At 43.6% G+C, this 12,687-nt stretch overlaps 1 protein-coding gene across 1 annotated transcript in view; it reads right to left on the bottom strand.

The window, feature by feature from the left end:
* TEX11 (testis expressed 11) overlaps positions 1 to 12,687 on the bottom strand; it is a 1,326,855-nt gene that overhangs the window by 353,578 nt on the left and 960,590 nt on the right. Inside the window, exon 23 of the mRNA XM_086918299.1 lies at positions 5,398 to 5,468. Coding sequence (XP_086774425.1) covers positions 5,398 to 5,468 — 71 coding nt within the window. The remainder of the gene's footprint in view (positions 1 to 5,397; positions 5,469 to 12,687) is intronic.

Genomic DNA, 12,687 nt, shown 5'->3' with positions numbered 1-12,687 from the left:
AGGAAGTCTAGGTGGAGCTTTCCAGTGCCGAATACTCTCGAGCCATCATACCGATAAGTTAGTAGGAGACTTCTGTCTTGGAGCCGGTGATTTCTCAGGTGTGACTTGAATAATGTGAAGCCGAGGAGAAAATGACACTTCTCTCGACATCGACTGCTGTGTCCTCAACGTTGAGCTTGGTTTTTCTGGTACTTCCTTAGTAGTGGCAACAATCCTTTCCCTCAAGGAGGACCGTTGTCTCAACGTCGATCCAGATAACGCCACCACCGACATCGAACGCTTTGGAGACACACTGGAGGATTCATGTCTCTGTGAAGATGTCCTCGACGTCAGTCTTTTCAACGGCGAACGCCACCATCTTCTCGACGGCAAACATCGATGAGTATATGGTACCTTCGATGTCGATTTCCTCGTCGCCGATCGTGCCCTCGACGTCGACCGTCTATGGGTCTGAGAGGGGGGGGGGAGATCTCGACGTCGATTGGTGTCTAGATGTCGACTGATGTTTCAACGTCGACTTAGACCTGTCTTCACTCACATGCTTCGAGCCCGAAGCAAGCCTCGAGGTCGACTTACTTTGTCTCAACGCCGGTTCTTGTCTCCTCGACGGCGATCTGCCCCTCGACGTTCTAGAGTGGCTTACCTGCTTTTCTGACGCCGACGGCGAGCACTCTGGAATCTGCTTTCTTCTGGGTGAAGGAGATCTGTTCTTCGTATGTTGTCCACGAGAGGAAGGCCTCTTAGAATGAGACTCAAGGTCACCGCTCGTTCTCCCTATCTCCATCAACGCAAGCAGTCTGATCTTTTCTCTGTCACGCAGAGTTCTTTTAGAAAATTGTTGGCAGTAGTAACATCTCTGTGGATTGTGTGAGGATGGTAAACACACAATACACACAGAGTGAGGGTCGGACTTTGCCATCTCCTTCCCACAGGAAGGACATTTGTTAAACAAAGCTGGCATTTCTGACATAAAAAGATGGTCAAAAGGCCAGAAAATAGTTGAAAACTAATACCAGCTAAGAAAAACGTTGAATGAAGTTGTAGGAAATCAATTTCTGACTGAAAAAGTAAAAAAAAAGACCGAGCTCAAGCTCCAGGATCCTCACAGAAGGATCCGGAAAAGAGAACTGACCTAACTGTCACCTGTGGTGCATGATGGTAGCAGGGGGCTCCTAGAGGTCTTAAAGGCACGGTGCCCAGGTTCTCTAAAGCCTTAAAGCCAAGGTGCCAAGTTTTTTGTTATACGGGGATAATTATTCATCTATGCAGCCTAAGAACAAATTGCCTGCACTTACCTTTTTTTGTTTATGAAAATAAAGGGTTGCTGTTGATAACTACAGCTGTATATGTTCTTTGCTACTTCATTTACATGTGATATTATTTCCTTACAGCAGAAATCCATGTAATTTTGGCTGTTCAGTCTATTAGACATATTATAGGCTGCATATCTGTCTGTGTATACATGTATATATGTATGTTTTTCTGGAAGTACTGTGGGGTTCTAAACATACATATATATGTATTTTTGTATATGCTCCGGGGTCCCGCACATGGGCGGGGATTATTAAGTGCTCATGACTATTGATGAGTAACCCCTGGAAGAGAAACACAATCACCCTCATACACACATTGGATTCACCGTCAATGTCCTTTACTGGTTCTCCTTCTACCTTTCCAAATTACACCCTTTTAATCACATGGACAGGTCCAGATCACAAAAGATCCCTATCACCTGCAGAGTCCCCAAGGGTTCAATACTGTCTCTCCTGTCATGTTCAGTTTCCATACGGAGCTGATTGGTGCTCAAATCACAGATAACATCATTAGGATTTACCAATATGCTGATGATACACATCTCTAATTGAAAGACTTCTCAACTTCAGACATGCAACACCTCAAACACTGCCTCCACATCATACAGAGCCGGCTGTCTAGTGCCTAGTTGAAGCTCCACCCAAACAAAACAGAATTCCTGTTATTTGCTGATAAATCAAAGAAAAAACCCATGCAAACCTGGGGCAATGACATGAAGCTTGACAGCTTGGATCTACAACTTTTCCTGAAAAGCAAGTCACTTGAATTCACCATGGACACTAACCACACCCTCAAGGAACAACTTTCCAAGAAAACAAAGCTGACCACAGTCCAGCTCTCTCTACAAAACAAAGTGAAACAGTTTCTTCTGGGTAGCGACTTGAGGACTGCTGGTCAAACACGTTCTCATAACACGTAAAAAAGTAAGGGTCAAGGAATAGCAATTATGACACAAAGATATAAGGTATAGCAAAGTTCAATACTTGTTCTCTTGCATATGGATGGTGGTAAAGCCCTGCTCTATTGGGTTGTTCTTCCCAGCCGGGGTACTCGTAAATGACTGAGCCACACACCAAACTTAGTATTACACGTCTTTATTCCTGTGCATGTAACTGCGAACTCAATGATCTAAACATTAACTCTATTCATCACACCTGAACACTTAAGTCATAGTTCTACAGAGTCCATCTGGAACCAAACGGGTCACGTCATTGCTTACTCACAAGACACTACATCCCTGACCTCCCAGACTCCACACTGGCAGCCCTTAAGTGGATCCTACACACCACAGCATAGCACATTCATGGCCACGGACCATCCCCATCTTGATGAACCTCCACTAGTTCCCCTGCCTGCCTGAACCATCTTCAAAATCAGCGCCATCATTTACAAGGCTTTCACAGCAAGAACCCAAGCTTATCTAGCATTCCAGCTCACCATTTCTGGTGGTTTTCATCACACCTGCAACCAGGACACAATCAGACTGCTGACTAAGAAGTGTCAAAAAGGAAAAACAAGACACCAGATCTTTTCCATCTATCACCCAGGATCTAGAACAACATGCATGTAAACATAAGGACCGACCCAATGCTGCTCTCATTTAGGAAAAGAGGTGAAGACACACAGTTTTTTCAAAGAAATGATGCTCGAATATGAATTTGCATTGAAAATATGACAGACAAGAGGCATTTGGCAAAACAAGAACTGATTTAATTAAATGCAGCGGCCGGGAAAGCAGGCACCTGAGTCGGGTTCTGAAGACTGTCTCAAAGTACATTGGTTTTAGCCATCATTTTATACATTTCATAAAGTGTAATAAAGAGATTTGTGCATTTTATTTGTAACAGGAATCTGGGCCTAGTCATGGAGTCATAAATCTGGTAATTTGATAAGAAACGCAAGTAGGTCTCGACCCTGTGTGGGCACAATGCAGAGCAAGTGGGTACGTGTCCCGATGTCCGACATGGGTAGCGCACGATCACTGCCTGTAGTGTGCATGCTGTGTTCTGACTGGCTGAGTGTTCCTAACTTCGTGTTGCATCTGACTTTATGGTGTTGTGGAAATGTGCGCCCCTTGGGCCAATGTGTTTTATTGGGGGCCAATCTCCTGAGACTACTGTGGTGTTGCTGCCTATCTGTGGGATCGATCAGGGTTTTCCTGTTCACGCGTTTGTATACAGGTTACATATCCCCTCACCTGTGATCTGTCAATCTGTTGCTTTTGGGCCTAGGTTGCAGGGCCTGCCTGGCTATGTATTTCTGACTCAGGGTTGAGGAGGAGATCATATCGGGTGAATCCAACAACGGAGATGCGCGTTCGTTATGATACTTACATATATCATGGTGTATATCAACATCGTATTTATCAATATTAACAGAAAACTACTTCACAATGCATTAATAGTCCACAAACCAGCTACCTAAATTATCACTCTTAACTTTATGCTTGCCCTACAGAATCCTTCATAGCATTTTGACTGGGTTTGTGCTATCAGTATACTGCATATATACATACACACATTTGTATCTATTTGTTTCTCTTTTTGTGAACCTGGGCAGGAAAATTATCTGAATTGTAATCTGAAATATATTTAACATTAAGTTGGCCAGGACTGTAGGCCATCCCACAAGGAACTTCATGTTTTCCCTTATTCAAGCTCTTTATCAAAAGCTTGCCTAGAAACAAGCCGGTTGATGTATGCACTGGAAGCAAAACAACTCACTCCTTCAAAGATCACTGTGGTAAAGAAAGTGTTGTTCTGTTTTGTCTGTGAAGCCTTTCTTGAATTCAGCGGCAAGGCAGGCATTGACAAGATAAGCCTCTACAAGGCAGGTGCTGAGGAGGAGACAGCTGTCAAGTGAACAGATTTTGATTCAGCAGGTGATGGTTCCAAAATTAATTAAGCAAAAATTGACAAAGTAAGCACTGATGGTTGACAGAAGAGGTGGCAACAGGGTACGGTTCATAATTGTTAATGAGTTACCCGTTGATGGGTCTCAGGTGCAATTACTGATGGTTAGGGAGCTGATGGCGCCTTTGGCATTTTACTCGTTGACAGGGTAGTCATGAACGACCGTTTAGACAACAAATCTGAAAATTTCCTCTTAGGGAGGGCCAAAGATGTTTTAGATTTGTCTTGCATCTTTTACACCTTAGCAAGTGGTTCTTTAGAAGTGGAAGGCATGCGCTCTCTAGAAGTTGCTCTGTCTGGCACTACAGGGTTGGTAATATTTACTTTCTTGCACTCAAGTGACTTCTTGAAGGTTGTGGTGAGGACACTGCACACAGCCTCAGCCCTTGAAAAGATAGGACATCCACAGAGACTGCTTTTCTGTTGGCATAGTAAATATTCCTTTCTCCAGCCTCTGAGACGTTTCACTGACAAGGTGGAGCCAGTGAAGACACTGCTTTTCAGAATGACCAAAAAAATATATTTTTTAGGCCACAAGAGGCACAGGGTCCGAACAGGGACTCTTTCTCCTTGGAGCTTTCAACCACCTTCAAAGTTGCAATTCCCAGGAACCAAAGCTCCTAAAACAACACTTCCCAGAATGAGAAGCACCTACAGATTACAGTAAAACAATATCTGTATGAAAAACATGAAGTTCAAATGCAAAACAGTCCCTTATCTGAAGAGATGAGAAAAGAGCAGCAGTGTCACGAGACTACCTCACACCTGAGATTTTGAATAAATATTAACTATGGTGGCTTTTCGGGGCAATGTTCAGAGAAAATTCACCTCATTGGCAGATGTTTTGGCAGTTTTCAATGTGGAGAATGTGCTACTAAATAAATAGTATGTTCAACCTTTCATGCAAGTTAATAATGTATATTGCTATTTATAAGGTGACAACTGACTCCCAGATTGTGAAAGATCCAGTGATGGTGAATGTAAAGGATATTCATATATGGAGGCGCGTGTGTTGTACTTTGTCAAATAGAACACAACTTCATGTTTTTATGCTTGCATAGTTTTACCATGTTATAATAAACAATGCACTAAGCTGTGCATATCAAAGATACCTTAGTATTGGTTAAAAATAATCACAAACTGAAGGCCTGAACGTTGATAAGTAAAGTACCTTGTAGGAGAGGATGAAGAAATCTCTCATGGTTCGAGGGCAGTCTTCACACTGGATGGCCAAATTCCATGCTGTCAAGGATAACATATTAACATTTGTCATCTTAAAATGCAATGATCAATTATCAATTATTCTCTATCTTGCTACTTAAAACCATAGTATCTACGCAAATAATATGTCTTTAGGGCTTCATACAAAACATGACTTGGAATAAAATACAGGCATCATTTGTAACTCATTTATTCCTTTGGTAATATGCAGCTGCCAGAACCATTGACGCCTATGAGATAGTAAGAAAAGGAGATGCTGTCACAGCCTAAAGCTTGCCAACTCGTCTTGCTGGATTGACAGAAATAAGACAAGCATCTTCAATAAGAGGTCTTTCAAGGGACAAGGATGTGACTGCTCTGTTGCCCTATTAAGAAGGTCCCACCAAGTAATGCGGAACAGGGTTGATACATGCTTACTCTGTCACCCTACCAGGAAGTCAGTAAAAACTTGACAAGTGACCCGCGATCTGCAGAATATATGCATTTTGAAAAATCAGCTAGGTATCCATTTTTGTCCCAACATTTAGACCTTTCTCAGCCTATGAAGCAACCAATTGGAAAGTCAGAGCAATATCTCTCTGAAGCACATTCAAATATGTATTGTAGTACAAGGACATAAACACTGCACATCTTCTGGAGGACACTGTACTAATCGAGTGGCATTTAGCTGAAAATAGGACATTTGGTATCTGTAAATCATAGGATAGACCCTGCTGAGGAAGTCTGCACTCATGTCCTCCTTCTTGCTAGATGAATTGCTAGCAGACTAAAATCCACCCAACTTCTTAAATATACAGGCTTGCAAAACTTCAATCAGTTCAGCTGCAATGATGCAACCACAGCATACGAAGGTTTCAGTGCAATAATTGATCTCCATTCATGGTAGGAGGGGTTGCCAACTAGTGAAGAGGGTTAAGAGGCTTAAGGGACACAAGAATCACATGGTCTTTGTGGATCTAAATCTTTTGGATCACTTGCTGTAGAAAAAGGAGAGGGATAAATACATAATAAAGTAAAAAGATTCACAAAACAGAAAATGCATCTACTAGCATATCCCTGTTGGGGGACTCAAGGGAACAGACCAGCTCACATTTCCGCTTTTTCTGGTGGCAAAAAGATTGATTTGTTGTGTGCTCCAAAACTTAAGCAACTAGCCTGCTATGTCCTTTTGGAGTTCCCATTACGACTGGTGAATGTGAGCCTACTGAACAACTGTGAAATTGTATGCACCTTCCCTGCTTAATGAGCAGCTGAGAGACACATTTCTTCTGTTAATCATGCCACACTGTTCCATTGCTCCTCTGTATACCTCTCTCTAGCCCACTCCACTAATTGTTAAGATAAAGGCTTGCTGAAAAATTGACCATCAGTATCTGGACCTGAGTATTCTGCATTTGTGGAGGAGGAAAGGCTCTAAGTGCAAGCATGATTGCTCTCCAGTCTGTGACACTGATGTGGTATGAGGACTACAGAGGTGTCCACCAGGCACTGGATGTCATATTCTGCAGATGTGTCCTCCAGTTCTGGAGAGGTGCATCCTTGTCCTGTGTGACCTGATGCCAAGGAGGCCTAGAGGATGGCCAGGAATTAAAGTTTAGTGATGGAAGGATTGTCCAACATGTTGGAATAAAGGTTTATCCTTCAATAAAACCTCCTGCATGGTTGGAATCAAACTTGCAGGAGACATGAATGCCACCATCAATGAGACCAGTTTGGAGCAATGAGGATCATCTTTGCTGAGAACTATTTCAGTTTGGTGACCGCTTTCAGGAACATAGGAACTCGAGGAAGAAGTAAAGATAGGTATTTGTGGACCAAGCTATCAAAAGGACGTTATCCTTGGTTGAGGTTTTTGAATCTAGATTTGTGACCTTAGAATTCTGATTTTCTTTTTATGGAGAAAATAGCAAGGTCTGGGCATCTCAATTTGAGAATATGTTTTCAAGCACCTTTTCTTTTAACACCAATTTGTATTGCACCATTTGATTTCTGCTGAGTTAATCTGTCTTCTACTCTGATTCTGATGTTCCTTACTAGAAGTCAGGTTCATATTGCTCTGTGCTGCTCTATAAAGGTCTCTGGGTCCCACAAGCCCTGCTTCTTGACATAATACATGGTGGTAAAGTTGTCAGTTTTTTTCTTTGAAACAACCATAAAAGGGATTTCACTAATGCATTGGGCCATTGATAACTTGTCAATCAGGCTCCTTCCTTCTTGCTTCTTTGGTCTTTCGGGTACTACTAGAGATGCCTTGTGCAGTCTGGCATTTGGTACAAGAAGGAAGGTCAAAGTCATTCTTCGCGGAATAAGGCAATGCATGTCCATCTGTTGGGTGGGATACAGTCTGAGACAGTTACACTTATTCACTTTAAAAGGCTGTCAGTCTTTGGAATAGACTGCTCCCAAGGGATAAGTGTCTATAGTTAGTTAGAAGGAGTGATGCTTTGTCTGCATTCATTTTGAGACCTGAATCTTAAATTAGGTCTAATGTTGTCAATAATTACTGCTGTCCTTTCTCTTGACAGCTGGCTTAAAGCAGCCATTCACCAAGATGAAGATCCTGTTGCAATTAAGAAATGTTGTCACCACCACCGTCCACTTCAAAGCCTGAGGAGCTGCCTTCATATGAAGAACAGCATTTGTTGCTAATCTCGAGCATCAGGGAAAGACTGACATAAGGAGATATGCATCCTGTAAATCTGAAATGCAAACTTAATTTCCTTTATGAATGTGTGGAAAACCTTGATGGAGCATAAGTAGCCTGAATTCTCCCTATTGGCACATTTGTTTGCATTTTGCAAACTAAGGGGTCAATTATGATGGCGGACAGATTGCCCCTGCCGGCCCGGCAGGGGCAATCCGTCCGCCATCCTCCCTGAAAAGACCCCATGCCACATTAGGATGGCTGGAGGGTCAGGGGCGGACGGGAAGACCGTGTGCCGCTTTTCCGCCGCGGTCGCCTTCCGACCGTGGCGGAAAAGGTCTAATATGGTCACGGTGTCTATCAGACACCGCCAGCCATATTAGGATGGGCTTTGGGGAATTCATTTCCGTGGCGGCAATGCCACCACGGAAAGGCATATGGTCTTTGCTTTGGGGGCCCGTTACGGGCCCCCATGGTGAAGGGGGGGTTGGGGGTGCACATGGGGGGGGGGGGGGTACCTATGGTACCCCCCTGCGTTTCAAAGTACAACATGGCAGGCACCGCGCGGTGCCTATCATGTTGTACTTTGAAACGCACAACATGCATTTTTAGCATTGCAGTGGGCGGTGCTTTCAGCACCGCCCGCCGCAATGTTAAAAATGCGGGATGCACCCGCCACTGTGGCAGGTGCATCCTAATTCGGTGCACGGGACCTCCGCCATTATGGAGGACGGTCCGATGCTACGACAGGATGGCGGACGGACTTTGTCCGTCCGCCATCCTAATCGACCCCTAAGAGTAAACAATTACACTCTTTCCATACAAGAAGTAACATGAGTAGCAACCCTTGTTTTTGTGATGTTTAGAACAGACTCAAGAGTGTTTTACTTCAAATGAGTTTGTAATTCCAGTATCAGCTGTTCTAGGAAGACAAGTTCCAGCATCAGAAGTGGAATTTCACCTTAAATAAGATTTTGAATCTATACAGTTGCATATTTACCATCCATATGTATTTTGTTACCCTCTAACAAGTCTGAAGATGTTTGTAAAAGCTCCATCTCACTAGGAGAGGTGAGACGGAGGGAAGTCAAATGTATTCTATTTTATTCTGCAATGGGAGCGGTCTCTGAGTGAGCGGGCATTTATAGATGCTGTAAAAAGGCTTATGTTGCTGTGATTGTTCTTGCTGCCTTTTCTGCCACTAGGGCCTATGTTGTTGGCTTTTCCCATACATCCGTTGATCACTCCCTCTTGAATCATCTCAGATCTAAGTGTTGCGGCCTCCAGTTTCATTTTTTGAATTTCTCATCTGTCTGAGATTCAGAAGCTTTGCTTAGGGGAACGGAAACCCATGATTTTTCCTGAACTTGAGAGTCAAAATGGTAAGGCAAGGGCGGCAAAGCATTGGTAAGAGTCAAAGATGTAAGGCAAGCGCAATACAAGCGCAAAGGTGATAGGCCTTGTCAATTAATGTAGCTGGACAAATCTGCAGCGTCATCTTCAGCAGCACTGACCAACTGGTCGGATGCGCTTATGCACCCCTTAATGATTTCTTTCATGAGTTTCCTTTCCTCTAGGATGATGCTTGATACTGTGCTCCATAGAATCCCATTAGAAGTGGTTATAGAAACCTAAAAGGGTGTACACATTTGAAGTGGTAATGACGTTTGCCTTTATCCTTATGCTTTCTTTTTCTGGAAAAGCTGTCAAAGATAAACATATACCATAGTGCTTCTTCTAAATAATTAGTTACTGGAATTTATTCAAAGAATTTATGGTCTGAATTGCAGCTCTATGTTTCCCTTTACAGGCATTTATTAATTTGATAGATTGAAAATAGAGTGAGAAAAGTATCCTTTGCAGACTCCAGAAAGATATGGATAAATGAAACTATAGTTCTCCTCAAAGGTTTGATTTGTAGTGTCTCAAAGATGAATGTCTGAAAAACTGACTCTTAGTCTCAGTGTTTGTTTTTGGAAGCTCTGTTGCTGAAAATGAATTGAAATTTGCTGATGGAAATGAGTCTGGTCACAGAGGAGAGAGTTATAATCCTAATTTGAAATCAAATCTGCATCTTAAGTTATATGGCACCTTCTCGGTGGAGTCCAGCATCTCGCCTGTCAATTTCTTACTCACCAATGACCCTAGCACCGCCAAAACTAACCTACACAAAGGAATGAAAGAAGTAGCCGAATGGATGAAACACAGCCGTCTGAAACTGAACTCAGATAAAACAGAAGTCCTTATCTTAGGTACCTCCCCCTTGCATGGGACGACTCTTGGTGGCCAGAAGCCCTTGGAAAAGCACCCATCCCGACAGACCACGCACGGAACCTTGGCGTCATCCTGGATTCCTCACTTTCGATGAACAGACAAGTCAACGCCGTCTCTTCATCTTGCTTCAACATTCTTCGCATGCTCAAAAAAACTTTTCGTTGGATCCCCACCGAAACTAGGAAAACGGTCACCCACGCTCTGGTCACGAGCCGACTGGACTATGGAAACACCCTCTACGCCGGTACCACAGCTAAACTCCAGAAAAAACTCCAACGTATCCAAAACGCCTCAGCCAGGCTCATATTAGACATCCCGCGTAAAGAACATATCTCTGGTCACCTGAAAAACCTCCACTGGCTTCCCGTCAATAAGAGGATCACTTTCCGGCTCCTAACCCACGCACACAAAGCACTCTACGAAATCGGACCAGAATGCCTCAACACACGACTGTCCTTCTACACCCCCTCCCGCCAGCTACGATCATCCAACCAAGCCCTTGCCACTGTACCCCGCATCAACAAAACCACCATGGGAGGTAGATCCTTCTCCTACCTGGCAGCTAAAACCTGGAACTCACTTCCCACTGACCTTCGCCTTACCCAGAACCACCTAGCATTCAGAAAGCAACTTAAAACGTGGATATTTGACAAGTAATTCCCCACCCCTCCTCAAGCGCCTTGAGACCCTCCGGGTATGTAGCGCGCTATATAAATTCTTTGACTTGACTTGACTTGACTAGGTCATACATCTGACAAGCTATCATCTTTAGGATGCTTCTTGCCATGACCTTTGCATGCACAGCCACGCATACAACTTTTGTTTTCGTGACATTGTTTTAGAAATGAGCTGTTTTGTTATTTAGCAACTCTTCTTGAGATTCAGTTTGTAAATTTCGCACAAGGTCAGAATACATAACCCCATTACTTGGTCCCTTGAGGGCACAAGAACAAGTTACTTACCTTCGGTAACAATATATCTGTAAGATAGATTCCTTACCTTAGAATTACCCTCAGGCGTCAGACTGGATCCGGAAAGTTTTTCGGCAGCAGTATCCCTGCGCGTCGGTAGGCGTCGTCGTACGGCCCCACATACGTTGCTGGCGTCGTAGTCACCGAGATGACATCGCTGGAGCTACTTAGACGTGTGCGGACGTCAGTTCTGTATACGATTCTCCGCGCCAGGAACGTAGAGCCATACAAGATACTGACCACTGGTGCATTGAAACTAGGGGCCTGAAAGGGATGACCTTAACCCTAGAAATCAGTTCGCAGAACGAGGAGGATGGGTGGGGCGGTAAGGAATCTATCTCTAACTAATGTCTCTTACAGATATATTGTTACACAAGTAACTTGTGCATCTGAAAGAGACACGTTAGTGATAGATTCCTTTCCTTAGAATAGATACCCCAGCAATACCAACCCCGGTGGTGGGTCTGCAAACAAATATCACACCAGAAAGTCACGGAGAACAGATCATACAAAGAAGCCGCCTCTCCGGACTTGACTGTCAAGGCAATAATGCCAAAAACATACAGAGTATTGGAGGGTCCTAGGGGAGATAGTTTATAGACAGAGAAGGTACCTTGTCCCCCAACTAATACAGCAAAAAAACACGAGAGGTACTCAAAGTCTGGGAAAATAGAAAACTATTGGAACCTGATAGTGTCCAATATGTGTGTTCAGATCACGCCGTTGATCTTGAGCAGATGACACTATTATGTCAAAGAGGTGAGATAGAGAAGATACAAAGTCTTAGAGGCTAGAAAACAGTACCCATCATCCCACTCAAAAGTGGAGTATCGTCATCTGGGTTGTTGGAAGAAAGGTGTCCTCTAGGCTCCTCCCCAGCGAAAGTCTGAGGTTGCCTGATAATGGACCCTTGGGTCGAGCATCCAACCCACAGAAGACAGTGCGTGAGCAGAAGGGGCAAAAAGTTGCAGTGCTGAAAATAAAGGAAAGAAAAGGAAACTAATCCTCGTGATTAAAAATACCTACTTTGATGACATAAGGAAACTTTATTGGGTTTGACCATCAAAGTGGTATCATTAAAAGCAGTATGCTGATAGTATGCAAGGAATTGCTATCTATCATGTGTGTTAGTTGGTCGACATGTTTCAGCCTTTAACGGCTTTCTTCAGGACCTATGATATGCTACTGCAACACATACTTATCGTGAATAGCACCGTGATTTGTGACCAATCTCCAATGGATTCAAAGGATAAAGGTGTATCTTCTCCCTTATTGTGGGGAGAAAAAGCCTCACCTCGCCTGGCAACAGCTCAGGTAGGAAGGAGGCCACGCACTCTCCGTCGTTGCCTCG

Source organism: Lissotriton vulgaris, chromosome 4_1 (assembly GCF_964263255.1).
Source record: "Lissotriton vulgaris chromosome 4_1, aLisVul1.2, whole genome shotgun sequence".
Classification (NCBI taxonomy): domain Eukaryota; kingdom Metazoa; phylum Chordata; class Amphibia; order Caudata; family Salamandridae; genus Lissotriton; species Lissotriton vulgaris.
The sequence above is the reverse complement of the archived record's forward strand: the minus strand, read 5'-3'. Positions and strand labels throughout refer to the sequence as shown.